Source organism: Abramis brama (assembly GCF_963993115.1).
Source record: "Abramis brama genome assembly, chromosome: 19".
Classification (NCBI taxonomy): Eukaryota; Metazoa; Chordata; class Actinopteri; order Cypriniformes; family Leuciscidae; genus Abramis; species Abramis brama.
The window spans coordinates 15,072,856-15,091,166 of record NC_139981.1 but is presented as its reverse complement, the minus strand read 5'-3'; the positions used below and the strand labels follow the sequence as shown (position 1 = coordinate 15,091,166).

The window sequence follows — 18,311 nt, the reverse complement described above, 5'->3', positions numbered from 1 at the left end:
AGGGAAATACACTGCTGAAAAAAAAAAAAAAAACAGCATTACAAATTTAAAAAAAGGTAAATATAGTTTCAGCATTGCACAAACTTATGCCTAAACTACAATTGTTTATCGTTTCATAAAAGTTTATTATGTTTTTATTACAGTAGTTTGCACATTTTGTGCTGTCGTCCATGACTGAATGATTGCAGGCATTCACTTTGTGTAATGTTGGGATGAAGCAAACTTCAACTAGTTTTATACAATGATTTCACTTTTTTGTGTCCTTCCTTTGTACCTTGCAATGCTTTAAAATGTTATCTTTTATTAATTGTTATCATTTGTTGAATGCAATAACTGAAATAAACCTGTATAAAATGTATCTGTGGACTATATATATATATATATATCCTGGTTTGATTGTTCTTAAATTCTTGTTCATTTTGTAAATATAAGCCAAATAACTTACAGTAAGGCCTGAACGTGTTGCTTTAATGCATAACAAGTAACATTTTGAACCTTACATATTTTAAATATGTTTATATTGTAAACATGAAAAAAAGAAAGAAATTTCAGCAACATTTTTTGAAGGTTATCATGGTAACTTGTCTGTATGCATGGCAAAACTGCTGAAATTGTGTATCTAAGACGTATTTATATCTGGTGGTTTAAAACGTGTTTATTTCATGGATCTCGAGGAGTCGAATTTTCGAATATGTTGTCCTGGGCAATTTTCCTTTTTGTTTTATGTAGTATTATTATTCAGTGCACTGCCATCTGTATTTGTTCAGTAGCTTTTAGTTTCATAGTTTTTGTAGCGAGACAGGTTTGTTTACGGTCTGACAAATACGTAAATGGGCCACATATGTTTTTCTAGCTGGAGATACTTTGTGTTACATCATCGCCCCCTTTAGTTGCTCCAGACGCCCCCTTTTAAGTGCTCCGCTGGTGCCTACCCTGCATGCAGACCTACTGGAGTATGTTGCATTATATAAAATGTTATTTATTGAAAGACTATGAATACAGAGAGCAAATATAGCAAAAGGCTTCACGTTGAAACTTTTAAATCTACTATTGTGCTATGCAGGACCACATTGCTTATGTTCAAATTGACAATTAACAGTTAATGTTGGTATACAGTATAGCTGCTAAGAAGCTGCTTTCACTGGTAAAACAGGCCTAAGGTTCAGAGAGAGGGTGAAAAATTGTATTGGAAATAATTTACAATCTTATAGAATATGGTCCCTTTCAAATAAGAGGAAAGTGTAGATGAAAGGTGAAATACAGAAGACAGTGTTGGATGTGTAAAAAAAAAAAAAAAAAAAGGCTCCCAGACACATTGTATTTACAGGAAACATAAGAACAGCATTCTCTGGAAGACATGGTGATGTCTGCTAGTTCACTCAGACAGCACATAAACGCATACGGCTGCACGTCTCGCACAGCTGCATGCTTCTGAAGATGAAGAGTCCATCTCTGTTCTCAACCACCTCAGGCCAATGTTCTTAATAGCCTGTTTATACAGGGTGAGAACAAAAGAGAGCGAGAGGAAACAGGGCAGATAGAGAGGTAGCAGGAGAAAGTGTACTGTACTGTATGTTCCTGTAAATAGCTCTCGGACAATAGCAGAGAGTCAGAGGGTGTGCGATGTGACATACTAGTTATACAAGACACACATCCATCATTTAGCAAAACTCTGCACCTTCATTGATGCTGAAAGTGATGATTTGTATGTGCACCATGTCATCAGGTCTGTAGAAAAGCACCACCGGATTTGTTTACGATCTAATGGCACTCTGAAAGCTCTCAGATTCTGTAATGTTCTTTAATGGGGTCCATCTTGAGGATTTGTTAAGGTGCTTTCACTCCAGAACAATGAAACCTTTAGTTTCAGCTCGCAGTTGCTCAGGTGAAGTCACACAGAACAGGATACAGTTACTAATGTTTTTCCTGTTTTGTTCACTGGCAGGTTCACTTTGGTGTTTGGCTGTCTGGTTCTCTCTGTGTTCTCCACCATCCCTACTCATGTGGACCTCTCCAGTCACTGTCTCCTTATACTGGTGAGACACACACAAGCCTACTGTACTGCATGCACAGCCAAAGTACACACCTGAAACACTCAACATGAATTGCTGTTTAACCATTTATTTCTGTAATGATGTATTTCAGAGTAAAACATGATTAAATGCAAAAAAGGAGTTGACTGTATGGGAAAAAAGTTTGCTTAAACTGTTGCTACATAGCTTTGGCTATTTGTTAAGATTATGAATACTTAATGAATACTTATTCCGCAGGGACATATTCAATTGGTCGAAAATGACAGTAAAAACTTTTACATTGTTTCAAATGATTTTAATTTGAAATAAAAGCTGTTTATTTGAACTTTAATTTACATTTTTTTGGAAAAAGTATTCTGGTTTCCCAAAAATGTTAAGCAGCACATTTCAGCAGTTTTCAACATTTAATAATAAGAACAGTTTCTTGAGCACCAAACATAATTAAAATATATTAAAATAGAAAGTATATATAATCGTTCTAATTCTATAAGAATAGGGGAGTCCACTTACTACAACTATAATGATAACTTTACAGAGGAAAACTATAGTTTTGGGATCACTACTCTCAAAACAAGGTGTCAAATGTCTTGCTCTAATATGGTGTTCCAAGATCCCTTTAAAAACTTTGTTCAGGACCTCACCTTAAAAGACGATCACTCGGATTAGTTTCATCATTTCACTGAGATGTTTTGCTGGCTGATGGGATCCTCTCAGGTGACAACAGAAAGCAGCATGGTGCTTTTAGTGATTGAGCACCTCCGTCCCATTGGACTCTTGGTGGAGTTGGGCCAAGGTGTTCCTGTTTCAGTTAAAGAGTCTGTATTGAGAGACATTCATAGACTCTGAGCTGACCTGAAATGAAAGCAGGAGAGGATGGCGTGTACCCCACTGGTGGGAAAGCAGGACCTACACAGCCTCCGTATCAAATAGTACTCAGGATAAACAAACAGTGTTGTGTCAAGCCGTGGGAAGCTCAGCCCGGCTGTCACAGTGGATCAAGACAGGACAGTTTAAAGCCTATCCCAGGCCTCTTGCCCCTTAGAGATGGGGCAAACGTGAAATATGGTCTGTGAAAAGGTTCATTTGTCCATCAACAGCTGCAAAGAGTACTTGATATTTAGACATAAACATTATGAATATTCAAGATGCAAATTCTTGAGAAGAACTAAAACAAAAGAAAATTTGCTGTTAGTTTATAAAATAGCAACATCCATTAGATCCATCAGAGAAGATTCTTTACACCTAGTTTTATTTGGTTTTCTCTTTGGGATCTTAAAATTATAGGACTATATTATGAACCACTAAATTCTAAATTCAGGATTTTATGTAGATCTATATATCTATATCTATATCTATATCTATATCTATATCTATATCTATATATATATATATATATATTAATGCCCATACCCATTAATATATATATATATATATATATATATTAATGGGTAATAATTTATAGTAACCATAATCAGATTCCAAAAATGAAATACTTGTAATTAGATTATATTATTTTTTAAATACTTATAATCAGAATACAGAATAATAGTAAATAATTCTGAATTTATTGATTTTCCCTAATTCTTCTTTATCTTTTTAATTGTCCTTTTATCAAAAGTTTTGTGGAATTGCACACACAGACTGACCACTACCCAGGCGAAAAATTGAGAAGCTGCACAGTTTATATATATATGTAAACCCTACTTCTGGAAACCCTGATGTAATGTAATGTTTAGTGCACTTCGTGTTGTTGATAACAAAAAATGGAATGGAAAATTGAATTTTTCTTACAAGATTATACAATTTAAATCAATGTTATAAACCAGTTAGGTCGGAAGTAATCTAAAAGTAATCAAAAAGTTATCAGATTATATTTCCTGTTAAATGATGTTTCTAACTACAATTTTAATCATGTAATTTGTATTCAGTAATGGACTACAGTTTAGTAGTTAAAGAAACTACTAAATACAGTATACATATTTTTTAAGGTTAGTATTTGTCAACCCCATTTGATATTTATGAAAACATTTTAAAAATAAATCAGGCACTAACAAAGCCAGACTTCATCTTCCAAGCTTGACTGCATTATTTATTTGTTTGTTTGTTACTTTTTCTTTGTTTCTTTGTTTTTTTTTGTTTTGTTCGCTTGCTTGCTTTGATTCCCAGTACTCAAGAATCAGTGCCAGGTGTTCCAAAAGCTTGTAAGTTTCAACTTTTCACCCGATTGTATGCGCATTTAGCATCACTGAGCACTGCAGTGTAATGTAAGTGCATGGTGTTTCTGTATGAGAGGTGCAGTGTTATAAACTCTATGCAGAAAGATGTTTTAATCAGGTGAAACCCTCTGTGAACTCAACTGGGGTTTATCTAACAGTGCAATTAGCAGGCACCAGGAATGTGCCAGTGATGGATTAGCTGAGAGGTTAATTATGTTACAGTAGCTAGACTCCTGTGGTGAACCAGGTTGTATATGGTCCTGGTAAACCCTACGTTATGGGGACAAAATGTCCTCACAAAGTTAGCAATATCCGAAATCCTTGTTCTTGTGGGGACATTTTTTGATCCCCATGAAGTAAAGAGCTTATAAATCATACATAGTGATGTTTTTTTGAAAATGTAAAAATGCAAAACATTTTCTGTGATGGGTAGGTTTAGGGGTAGGGGATAGAAGGTATCAAAATCATTATGTCTATGGAATGTCCCCATAGCATATTTACAATGAGCTTATTCTGTACTTATTTTTTGTAAGATAGTTTTAATCCATTGCCATATTGTATTAATTGTATCCAATTGTGCATCTGATGTAATGAAAGGTCTTTTTCTGATTTGCAGGAGTTTGTGATGATTGTTGTATTCGGTCTGGAGTACATCATTCGCATCTGGTCAGCTGGATGCTGCTGTCGTTACAGGGGATGGCAAGGACGACTGCGCTTTGCTAGAAAACCATTCTGTGTCATTGGTAAGATAAAAAACGTGTTCTGTGAGTGTGCTCTCCACCCGTGTATGTGTGTTTGTAGAGGGTGATGGATCTGCTATATTGGTGTGGATGTTGGCGGATGCTCGATAGGCTAATGATAACATCTCTGCCCAGAATTGATGACTGACTCAAACATACATAATGACTGAAAGAGTTATTTTTTAATTCCCTCTTAAAGGAAAACGAGCAATAACTACCAATGAAGGATTACAGGCAATAAGTAAACAGTGCTATTTATATTTATTACACTAGTGGGGTATATGTGGTATTGTGTTGTATGAGGGTAATTTAGGCTCCTGTGTGAATATGTCAAGAGTCGTGTGGCACACACTGAACCTCATCTCCATTCATTAAGAGACAGAGTCCCATCAGAACCCCATCAGCACTCTGACTAACTCTGAATTATGAAACAGAAAGAATAAGGAAACAATTTCCCCTCTCTGTCTTCTAATGTCCCATTAGAAATTGTGTAAAGTTCTTTGCATATTATATACACCGACATACCCTTAATGAAGCTCAATGACTTTATGTGATAATTAACCATATCCTCTGTTGTTTGTTCTCTTTTCACACTAATATAAACATATTCATCTTCAACTTCATGCAGCACTTTTTCATGGCAACACAGCAACTATTAAAACATTTCAGTGATTAAAAAAATAAATAGGTTTAAACAACTAATTAATTGAGAAACATTCTGGCAGTGACCTGATTTACCTAACTTTTTTGTTTTGTTTTTGGGGTGTACTAGAATATGCTTTCATGCTTGATTGTAAAAAAACAAACAAAAAAAACATTCTTTTTCACATATTTTACATTATTACAGCACCTCTCTCCCCAGTCTGACTCAAACGCACCATGTAGTTCCTGTTTCGATGAAGCCCGTCCTTCCGAAACTCGAAATGTGCTGTAATTGGTTAGCTGGCCCAGTGTGTTGTGATTTCCCGAACACGCGGTAAGCGTTGCCAATGTCACTCCCCTTACCATAACCCCCCAATTTCAAAACAATTCAAGCCTGATTCAGATGACCATGATTATGATTTTCGTAGTTTCTCTATTGGTCATGATTTTTTTTTATTTCTATATTTTAGAATGGCTTTTGTTCACAAGGACCCTAAACAGCTGCTTTCATTCCCATCTGTTTGTGTTCCTCAATGTTCCATTTTCACCATGTAGCAACCTTCAAACATTGTGAGATTCAAATTTCAAATAACAGACTTTTAGGAGGCCACTTTCAGAATGTGTGACACAAGAAAAATCTTATTTCAAACCTCAAGTGTAACATTCAGAAGGAAAATATGACGGAGGTGATTTGAGTAAAGAACAATATTATCCCTAACCCTGGTTAATCTAGAGGGGTTTTTCAGAGTGCAGCGGAGCATTAGATATGCTGTTCTGTTAGGCTGTGGCTTCCCTGCTCTCGCTTGGCCCCACTCAGGGAAAACAACATAACAGACAAGTGAAACAGCCTAATTTTTGTAATATCTCTGTCCCTGATATCTGAGTGCTACTGAGAAATACAGCAAGCTTAGTTTATAGGTAAAAGGGCTTTGGTGCTTTTGAAATGGGTGGTGGGTGGTCCTAGTCCTAGTCCGATTATCAATATATTTATATTGTTCTATAGGTGTAAGCTTGTACAAATTATCACTGAATCTTTTCTCTCTCTCTCTTTTTTGTGTTTCAGACATTATTGTGCTCATTGCATCCATCGCAGTGGTTTCAGCTGGTAGCCAGGGCAATATTTTTGCCACGTCTGCACTTCGCAGTCTGCGTTTTTTGCAGATCCTGCGCATGGTGCGTATGGACAGGCGAGGCGGTACCTGGAAACTGCTTGGATCTGTAGTCTACGCTCACAGCAAGGTAGACTGAATATTATTTAATGGTAAAAATTAGTAAATGAGCTCAGGTCATGACATTGCGTGTGAGTTTTCATGTCGAGGCAGACATGTGACCCCACAATCAACCTTTCTTTCCAGCACCGCTTGGACTGAAACTCCATCCACTGGCTGCAGCCAAACCACAAGCTTCCTCAGTCCTCAGTTACCCGCCATTTAGTGGAGAGATTAGGGGTCCCCGCAATGAATCATTATGGTCGATATAATAGCAGAGTTACTTATTTCTATCTCCTCTCAGGCTTAAGCATTTACATTTTCCTGACATCTCTGATCAAACCAAAAAAACTAAACAAAACAAAAAACAGCTTAAACCAACCTGGTTTGCTTGTCTTTGCTAATTCAGCCTGGATTAAACTGGTCCTCCTGTCTGTTTTTTTTAGCTGATTTGTTAACTTGTTAACAAGCTGACCAACCTAACCAGCTGACAATCTCTTTAAAACCATAAATATCAAAAAGTTTTAAATTACTGTATAACACGTTTTTCCAGCCTGGCCATGCTGGTTTTATCTGATTTAAACTGGTCTCCCATTCTGATGCTCAGCTGATTTAGCTGATCCTTCATCTTGAACAGATCGCAACCTCTTTAAAACCAGAAATGTTTAAAAACTAATTGAATTGAAGGTTAATAATTATGTTTCTGCAGGAAATATTCATATGTTTGTAGATATGTCTATTTGTTGGATGTTTAATATTGTGATATTTGTTACAGGAACTTGTGACCGCCTGGTACATTGGCTTCTTGGTGCTGATCTTTTCTTCATTCTTGGTCTACTTGGTAGAGAAAGAATTTAACAAACAGTTTGCCACCTACGCCGATGCTCTTTGGTGGGGTACGGTAAGTCTACCTTAAATGCCTTAATGTCATCCTTTAGCTCTTCCTCAACCGTATTTGTGCAAATTTTCCTTGAAGTGGAAACAAAACCCCCTTTTTCATATCTATATAATATCTATATAGAATCCATCCTCACAGTGTGGTTTTAGGATGCTCATTTATGTGCATTGCCAGTGTCTCACTGTATTTTATGCATTAATCAATAAATGAGTTACAACCATTGGCCGTGACAGGGTTTAGTTGTTGTGGTACACACAGCAGGACTGGTCATGGTTCCTCACCAGCTGACTTAACAAATCAATGCATGTAATTTCCTGCTCCTACCAAGCACAAATGGAGCTGTTTCAAAGAGTTGTGAGGTCAGTTGAGGGTATAGTCTTCTGCTGTAGAGCTCAGATGCAGAGACAAACCAGCAGTGGGCCAATATTAAGCTGCCACACAGTATTTACACTGGGTTGAGCCCAAGCCAGCGTCTGGAGCTGACAGGCAGGCTTCCGAGGAGGAAAACAGGAGAACGGGAGTCTGGCTTTGTGTGTGAGCTCCCTCACTCCTACTCTTTGCCTCAATGTGCTGTGAAAGGCCGCAGTGCTCTTTGCATTTGACAAATCACTCACTTTTACTGGATGTGTTGAATTTGCTTTGGCTGGGCCTTTGTTTAAGTATCCCCTGCCTGCAAAAATCCAAAGCGCTCACTTATGAGTGTGGAAAGGAGTGCGAGATGTTAGACTGATCTTTTTTTATGACAAGCCACCAAAGTATTTCTCATGCTGAAAGATGGATCTAATACCATGCGTCTGTGTGGCCGTAACTTTAGAATACAGCTTGGTTTAGCTTTGGTGTTTATGGCTGTTTAGTATGGCATAACAGACAGAATTTAGTGCATGTTTGGTGGCCTTTGATTTTCCAATGCAACTTGGTCAGGATTCGATCTATGTTTGGTCATTATGTAGATAGAGTCAGAGTGTGAGAGGTTACTACATCTCCTCATACATGGGTGAAGGTGATATGTGGAGGGTTAAAAGTACACTGCAGTCCTGCAACCAGACGTATATTTCAATGCTGTCTGCCTGTGGGAAGTCAAAATTTTATGCTTAACGATATGACCCTAGACTTTTAAACACAATTTTTTTTCTTCAGATCACGCTCACCACCATTGGATATGGGGATAAGACTCCACAGACTTGGACTGGACGGCTTCTATCTGCAGGTTTTGCTTTGCTGGGCATCTCGTTCTTCGCCTTGCCTGCTGTGAGTAACCCAAAAACACCTCGGTTACGGCTGTAACCTCGGTTCCCTGAAGAGGGAACGAGATGCTGTGTTGATTGACGCTAAGGGAACGCTTCGCATGATGACGTCTTGAAGCACATTTAAAATCAGTCCAATGGTGTAAAGTTTCCTCGTGGAGGGAGCTCTGGAATGTAGAATGGTCTCTACAACCTCAGTTGAGAAACCTGTCCCTATAAGCTGGGCCCCCTCAGAGGCCAAGCCCACAGGTTCCACAGTTCTAGACGGGGGTGAACAATCGAGCCCCCTGCTTGGGACAGAAGGTGGAGGCCCATCGAGGAGAGACACTAAATCTGGGAACCATACTCGGCCCGGCCACCACAGGGCTATAAGATGTTGGCGAACCTGGTCCCTGCAAACTCTTTCCAGAACTCCTGGGAGCAGAGCAATTGGGGGAAATGCATACAAATGTAGCCTCGGCCATGTTTGTACCATAGCATCCAGTCCGAGAGGAGCTGAGGGAGAACCAAAGTGGACAGTGAGACGTCTCTCGAGACACAAACAGATCCACTTGTGCCTGGCCAAACACCCTCCATATCTGCTCCACCACCTTGGGGTGGAGCCTCCATTCCCCAGGCCTCAGCCCCTGTCTCGACAGGATGTCTGCTCCTATATTCTGGGCCCCAGGGATGTAAGCCGCTCTGAGTGACAGTAGCTTCCCCTGGGAGCAAAGGAGGTTTTGGTGTGTCAGTTTGCAGAGTGGACGAGCACAAACCCCCCTGCTGATTTATATAGGCGACCACCGATGTGTTTTCTGTGCGGACAAGCACATGATGGCCCCTGAGATCTGCAAGGAAATTCTTCAGAGCAAGAAATACAGCCAACATCTCCAGACGGTTGATGTGCCATGAGAGATGGTGGTCCCTTCACAGACCCCGAGTCGAGCGTCCTTCTAGGATCGCTCCCCAGCCCGTGAGAGAGGCATCTGTCGTTAGCATCTTGCGACGACAAGAAGCTCCCAACACGGGACCCTGGGACAGGAACCAAGGTTTTTTCCACATAACCAGGGCACGTACAGTAAGCATCGCCGCGTAACCCTGATCATGCGAAAGGGGTTGCTTGGGGAAAACCCTTTGGTCCTGAGCAACCACTGCAGGGGTCTCATGTACAACAGTCCAAAAGGTATCAAGTTGGACGCTGCTGCCATCAGACCCAACAGCCTCTGAAACTGTTTGACAGTGAGTGACTGGCCTAGCTTTATTCTTTTCACAGCTGAAAGGATAGGCTCTATGCGTGCCGGTGACAGGCGTGCCTGCATCAACATTGAGTCCCACACCATGCCTAGAGAAGTGGTCCTCTGTAGTGGAGAAATCACACTCTTTTTGGCATTTTTGTAGCTTCCACACTGCCAAAAATTCTACTAGTGGTACCAGCCTCTCGAGAATGGCTTCTGGTTTTTGTTGTGCAATCAGCCCGACGCCCTGTAACAACAAACCGGCAGGGAACGACCGAACTGACTGCTCTGGAGGCCTCCTCGGAGGGGGCGGGCATCCCAAGGCCACTACGTTTCCGGGTGGTCCTTGAGATATGTGCTTGCCGGAGACCGCTGCGCCCTGAAGCACACGAGGTGGCAGGGTTGGCAAAACGGTCCCCTGAGGGCACCGTATAATGTGGTGTTGACTGCTCCGTTTCAGGGGGGACTGCCCTCATTGGCCTGAGCCCTCGGGCGTCAGGACCTCTTCCCCGCAGCCTTCTTAGAGATAATGACGGTCCTCAGATCCGTCTTACCCTTCGAAGACTGCGGGTAAGAGCGCCCTCCCTGTCCCCAGCCTTTCTGTGGGGGAGCATGGGAGGCAACACTCTGCTTCTGGGTGGCACGGTATGAAGAGCTGGCTTTTGAAGTTTGGGGCGGATCAACCTCTCAACGACTCGAGGCCAGAAGGTGACAGGGGCGCACCCATAAGAAAATTCTTGTCCTTTTCTTTTATATTACTCAGAGCCACGGATGCCTCTCAGTGACCACCAGGGCTGCAATAGAGTGGCCAATGGATTTAGCCGTCTCCTTGATGGCCCTGAGAGATATATCTGTGGCTCGACGTAGTTCGCAAACTAGGTCAGGGCCAATTCCCCCACCCTCATCCATGTCTCCTTACAATTCAGCTTGTTAGGCCTGCAGCAGCGACATTGTGTGAAGGCATACTGCAGCCTGACCAGCGGCTGAATAAGCTTTACCCACTAGTGATGATGTGGTTCTGACTGGCTTAGTGGGTAATGCCGGGGCCTTTAGGGAAGATGCCACTTCAGGGGGGAGATAGCTCGCAAGCGTCTCTTCCACTATTGGCATCTCCCCATAACCGTGCTCTTTATAGTTAGATATAAAGGAATAATTGGATGTTTGTGCACTATACACTATATGAAACCGGTTTCTCCCACGATCTCGACACCTCAGTGTGGAGATCGGGGAAAAACGGTAGGCCCCGGCATTGAGGTTGTGACCGTGATGATAGGAAGCATTCATCCAGTTTACTTTTGAAACGAATGTCCTGTTTCTGCTGGCCAGTCAATACTCAGTCTTTCAACCGTTCTTGTCACAACCTCAACCAGCTCTTTAAATGCATGAGACTGAGGTGGCGAATCCTCAGAATCTATTGCATCGACACTGACAACGTCCAGTTTCTCAGAACTAGATAGTTGCAGTGTCTGTACCTCAATCGGGGTGAAAGGAACCACAGCACGTGCTTCCAAACCCTGAGAGAAGGCACTGGATCTATCAGGTGAAGGCAGAGATAAGGCTGGGCCCGTCTCTAACCCCGCTGATAGATCCATTTGCGAACCCCATGTCTGTGATCGCCACTGTGCCTCGGCAGCAGCGGGACCAGAGCCATGGGGAATACAAGCCTGAGCGTCCTCGCTAAAGAACGCCAGGCGGGATCGGAGTGTCCGCATTGGAAGCACATCACAGTGCTCACAGCCAGCACCCTCGAGTGCTGATTGTGCATGCTCCTCACCCAAACAAGCTACACAAAGAATATGTGTGTCCCCACCCGTTAAATAACGCGTTAAATATACAGTATATATTAGATATAAAGACAAAACAACACCAAATATGACAAGGACAGTTTCACGATGAGCGCTACTGAAGACACAGAAGTTTGGGCAGGCTTTATAGTTTCCTTGTTCATGACGTCACCCGCCTCTGACATTCCATCACACCATTGGACTGATTTTACATGTACTTAAATACATCATCAGGCGAAGCGTTCCCTTGGCGTCAATCGACGCAGTGCGAGTTCCCTTGAAAGGAAACTAATATGTAGAGTCTACTGTAGCACTCATATTCTGAAAAACAGTGCTTTATATTACAATTGGTGTATAAAAATAGAAATTAAAAGTATAGTGTATATTCAAAAATGAAAATTCTGCCATCATTTACATTTATGTTCTTCCAAACCCAAATGATTTGCTTTTATGAAACACAAAACATTGCTTTCTTCCACATTAAAGTCATACTTCCATAATGTTTTTTAACATTGGCTTTTTATACTGAAAAAAATTATTCGTTGAAAATAATTGTTTTTTATGGTAAGTGGTTGCACACAATTGATTTTAGCTACATTTAAACAAATGCATTAAGTTGAACTAAAATTGATTAAGTTCAACTTAATGCATTTGTTTAAATGTAGCTAAAATCAGTTGTGTGCAACCACTTACCATACATTTTTTTATTAAATTCAACGAATAATTTTTTTTCAGTATAAAAAGCCAATGTTAAAAAACATTATGGAAGTATGACTTTAATGTCATGACTTCAAGGGCCCTATTTTAACAATCTAAGCGCATGGTCTAAAGCGCTGGGCGCAAGTTCACTTAGGGCATGTCCGAATCCACTTTTTCTAGTTTAACGACGGGAAAAATGGTCGGCGCGCCAGGCCTATGGTCTAAAAGGGTTGTCCCTATTCCCATAATGAGTAATGGGTGTGTTTTGGGATTTACGTGTGTTAAACCAATCAGAGTCTCATCTCCCATTCCCTTTAAATGCCTGTTGCGCTCGCGCCAAGGCAGATTAGCTATTTACATGATGGAATTTGATAGTGGAAAGACTGAACGCGTCTCCAGAGAGCAAACAGAACTGCTCGTGCGCGAGGTAAAAGTACGCAAGCAGACCATCTACGGGACAAGCCGGATTCCACCATATCTTTATGTACACAATAACTTTTACATTGTAATCCTTTTATGCTGCTGTGCGTCCCTGTGTGTTTAATAAGCAGAGTGTACACGCGTTGTGGCCCTGCCTATAGGCGCACATTACTAACGCGCTCCTTAAATAACCAAATAAATATTGCGGCATTGACTTTAGACCAGGTTTTAGTTTGTCAATGGCGCTGTCTATTTCTGTTGCCTAAAAATAGCAACGCGCCAACAATGCACCAGAACACACCTCGTTTTCAGACCAACACGCCCATGGGCGCACAAATGGGCGCAAATGCATTTGCTATTTAAACAACATGGCGCAGGACGTGAAAATGATAACTGCGTCTGACTGAAACTAGCAAAAAACACTTGCGTCGCGCTTGGCGCTGCATTGCGCCGGGTGTAAGATAGGGCCCCAAGTCTTTTAAAGTCAAATAATAACTGTGTACATAACAATAATAATGAAAGCAAACAACTTAAAGAGCTTTGACCTGACTGCTGAAGATTCATGTCGCCGTTGATAGTGTTGCTTTAGAAACGCATATTTCCGAGTATGAGGATGTGAACAGCTCCGAGAAGAATGTCACGGGTTGCCATCTCTTAATTACAGTAATTACGTCATGGCGTGAGCGCAGCATAAGCTTGTTTTGGTTCAGGAGGAACTGTAAAAGCTGGCTGCTGTTTGTATGTGGCACTCAGTGACTGTGTCTACAACTCTGCATAGCCTCACGGAATCTACTGATGACGTGTGATGTCTGTGCAAGCAGGGTGTGCGCAGGTATGGAAATAAGTTGACAGGCAGGTAGGATATCCTATCATTGGACAAACATTCTTTGGCCCAGGGACTTCCATAGAAGAGATATGTACATTTAGAACACTTCTATTATTGATTGCTATCAGGATGTGAAGAGAGTTCCAACCAATGTAACAAAAAGTGTTTAAACATTGCCTACCCTAGCTTTAATGTCCCTAATGACATCTCTTCTTTCATCACGTTGCACTGGCACAAGGGTTGAACTATAATCCTTCCCCTCCAGCTACCCGTCACTTACATAAACATTGCAGGAATTAGCAAACAACAACAACAATCTGATCAATTCTTGATGGACAAAATCAAGTCCCTCTCTACATTTCTTCTCGTTTGAAAAGTCAATTCACTCTGGAATATATGACACAGTAGGGAAGAAAACATCATTTTCGTGCCTACTTTAAGACGTTATTCACAAAATAAAATCTGAAACCCTGGTCACTATTCGCTTTCGGATATAAAGAACTCGTTTTGTGTTCCATAGAAAAAAATAAAAGCCATGTGGGTTTCAAAAGACAAAAAAAAGAAGAGAATTTTCATTTTTGGATGAGCTGTTCCTTTAAAAAAAAAAAAAAAAAAATTAACAAACAAGCGATTAAATTGTTCTGAGGTTAAGCATTAGGTTAGGTGTAATTTCATGAGACCTTTCTTATCCTGACTCTTTAAGTGATCTCACTTACGAGCGATAGGGGATTTGTGGTCTTTTAGGAGAAAACTTGAAATCACTAATAGCATTTTTGTGAGCCCAGGCAGGCTGTTTGTACTGTGATGACTTTTTATGATGTGTTTGAGAACGCACAGTGTGTGTGCCTGTAAAGCCCCTCAGCGGCCTGTCTGACTCACTCTCGTCAATTGTTCTGTAATTCTCTGCTCACAAATGTGTGCTGCACACTCGCAGTCTCTCTTAGTCCAAATCAGCGGATTGAACCTTAGTAATAGGTGACGTTTGTTTTCTTTCTGTGGGTGGATGTGGGTGTAGGGTATTCTTGGCTCTGGCTTTGCTCTAAAGGTCCAAGAGCAGCACAGACAGAAGCACTTTGAAAAGAGGAGAAACCCGGCAGCCAGCCTCATACAGGTAAGCTCACCTTATTTGAAACACTTGATCAGTCAGACATTCTGATTGGAAGTAACTCATCACATGCTGCTTCATTAGCATTTTTTTTAAAAAGTATAAACCTTTCAGTGCTACTGCATCAATAGCTAATGCTCAACTCTAAAACCAAAAAGAACTTGGCCAGATATCTTCTATATGTATGATCTGCCCTAACTTGATTCTGATGCTCAAAGGTCAGTTTCACTGCAATGTACTCATACACTGCACACAGTTACCATGTTAATATCAATATCATTTCATGCCTGCAAATTTGATAAAGGAACATATGGAAGACAATGACTCTCTGGCATTTAAATTGTTTAATGTGACCGTTTGAAATGAATAATTCACAAAAAAAACATGGTTAATTACAAAATTAAAATCATTTTCTTTTATTTTACTTCTTTTCCAGTTAAAACATCTAAACATTATCATAATGATAATAATAATAATATTTAAAAATGTATCTTATGCTTTTGATATGATTTTGCTTTTCAAGTAAATACATTTTTTCAAATAAAACATCTAAACAAATAATAATAGTAATAGTTACAAATAGTTTCTATCTGCATATCTTATGCAATTTTATGTTACTGTATATGTTGAGATATTATTCGAGGGATACTTAGATATTTTACCAGACAGCAAGACAAAAATACTGATTAATAAGGATTGTTTTTGTAGTGAACCATGTTCATTTTTTTAAAACAAAAGAAGAGAAAACGAACAATTACACGAGCATTGATTACATGGGGACTATTATCTTCCATCAGAGCCAAAGGAAACACTTGCCGATATTTATGATGTGTTTCCACGGAAGGAATTCTGAGCAAGGGCCTCCCTGAGGACAATAGCTCTCCCTAATGGAAGGTGCATCCTTCTCCTCTAGCAGGAGAAACAGATTTACTCCAGGAAAATGTGCACATACACACACACACACACACATATCTACAAAAAATGAAGGTCCTGTAATATTATAGAAATGAGTTACTTCCTTTTGGCTGCTGTCGAAAACCCACAAGCAATTTCTCAACTATTTTAACCACCATGACCCCTTTTCTTTCTCCAGATTGTTTTCTGATATTGCAGACAGAGAAGATCGCATACTGTATATACACTGGTCCTTATGTTTATTTTGTCTCTCTTCCTGCTCTGTCTTTAACCCTGACTTTAATTTTCTTTTCTTTTTCCAAAGGCCTTTCAGTTGGCATCCAACCATCCAGCTTCAATTACTGTTGTCAGTAATTGTGTATTTTGACCATGGTGTATTCTTTAAGGTGTAATGTTGCAGGGACTGCATCGGTGCATCATTTCTCATCATTTGTGCTCTCTCACCCTCTCTTAAATCACTTCAGGTCTTTATATAACCCATGAATATATATCTTAATTATGATCTGTGGAGTATGACTGTCAGCTATGTCTGGGTTTGGATTCTTTCCTGCATGTTACGATTGCTGTTTTCTCTTTACTGACATTTTTATACAGAATGATGGAAAATATCCCCTCCCTCCTCACTCCTGTCACGCAATTTGAGAGCACCTTCTTCAGTCTTTCACTCTTGTGATGTTTTTCCTTTTCACAACACGTCCTCTGTTTCTTGCTTATTGTTTTTTAACGCAGTTACTCATCTCAACACATACAACTCTATCCATTATCACATTATTATAAGTCAGCATGAAACAATAACTTTCGTAATGCATATTCCTGGTTTTATTGTGAATGATTCACCAGTTCACATTATTCAAATTTTTTTTTTGTCTTTGTAATTTTTAATGACTTCTTCCCTAGCAACCACTTTCCATTATACTGGTCATGATTGGATAATGTAGTCAGATAACAATTTAGGTATTGTTTTCTTAAATTCGCATTCAAGTCTGGCTTCATTCTAATAATCGTTCTAATTTCCAATGAATAAATTGCACCCACATTTCTTTTTCAGTTCACTTATATACATCACAAATTCAGAAGAAATTAAATGCAAGCAGAATTTTATTTTATTATTATTTATCCAAATATTGATAATAATTCTGTTTAGATTGAAATAATGCTGAGTATATTTTAATGCCAGATGGCCACACATAAACATATGACATATTAACACATATGAGGCCACAAACAAAGGTTTGCACTTGTTTAGAAGGATTGTGCTTTAAAAACACATATTTGCATATAAACTCTTTTCACTGGATAATGTATGCCTCTTTTCATTCACCACATCACTTTTAAGTCCCCTGGCTGTTTTAATGTTGTGTGTGCCACCAAGACATTTATTCAACATTAACCCACTCTCATTTTGGACATGGAACATGTGAAATTTACGTTCGCAATTTATTATAAGGGAGTCCAAAAACCTCACAAATCTGGAATTCAAAGTATACTGTAATTTAATCTTGGAAATAAGTGTTAGTATTTTAGAAAATTGAAACAATGAAACATTATGACATAAAATGAATAAAACATATTTCGCAAATTAGTGAGATTATGATCATGCGACTCTCTGGACAGATTCCATTGAAGCTCAAGATGCTCTTCGGATCATTCTCAAATAATTCTGCAGAATATGATTATTAGGTTTTACATAAACTTGTGAAGTTCATGCAGCTCAAGTGCTGCTGTTATTAAAGCAAAAGAGAGACATACCAAATACTAGCATTTTGAACAAAATGAAATCAGTGGTTTGAAGAAATGTCTTGAGCCCAATCAGTGATTCACTGGCTGTTCCCTCACCATGCTATTGTCTTTCTCCACCTGTGTCCCCGTGTGTGTGTGTGTCTGTCTCCTGCACCAGGCTGCGTGGCGTCTCTACTCCACAGACCTCTCCAGAACATACCTGAGTGCCACATGGCTGTTCTATAAAAGTGTTCTCCCTCCTCAAAGGCATGTATCTATGCAGTGAACTGATGGAAGAGCGCTTACATGAACCGGTTGTTACTAATCTTTTTTTTTCCTTTTGTTGTTTTTTTCCTTTTTTTCCAATCCCTGCTTTTTCCTGGCCTTGTGTATTTATCTTTTTATTTTCTACTCTCTTCATTTCCCTCCCTATTTTTCTGGTTTTGTATATTCTGCACGTAGTGTGTGTGGCGTAGCTATGCGGCTGATGAGAACTCGGTTTCCATTGCTACCTGGAAGCCTCATTTGAAGGCGTTGCATACCTGCAGCCCTACAAAGTAGGTACAACTCTGGCAGCTGGTGTCGTATTTGGTGTCAGTGCTTCTGTAGCTCTCATTTTCCCACTTCCCTCAGCAAATAAACTGTTTT

At 39.9% G+C, this 18,311-nt stretch overlaps 1 protein-coding gene across 5 annotated transcripts in view; it reads left to right on the top strand.

Annotated features, from left to right (window-relative positions):
* kcnq5a (potassium voltage-gated channel, KQT-like subfamily, member 5a) overlaps positions 1-18,311 on the top strand; it is a 127,120-nt gene that overhangs the window by 89,466 nt on the left and 19,343 nt on the right. For 3 of the 5 annotated variants that reach the window (XM_084092231.1, XM_084092233.1, XM_084092232.1), the window contains exons 3-9: positions 1,946-2,036; positions 4,866-4,992; positions 6,695-6,870; positions 7,615-7,740; positions 8,875-8,985; positions 14,940-15,035; positions 18,126-18,220. In XM_084092231.1, coding sequence (XP_083948357.1) covers positions 1,946-2,036; positions 4,866-4,992; positions 6,695-6,870; positions 7,615-7,740; positions 8,875-8,985; positions 14,940-15,035; positions 18,126-18,220 — 822 coding nt within the window. Of the gene's footprint in view, positions 1-1,945; positions 2,037-4,865; positions 4,993-6,694; positions 6,871-7,614; positions 7,741-8,874; positions 8,986-14,939; positions 15,036-17,841; positions 17,931-18,125; positions 18,221-18,311 lie in introns of all 5 variants that reach the window. The other 2 variants (XM_084092234.1, XM_084092230.1) reach the window with 1 other exon arrangement.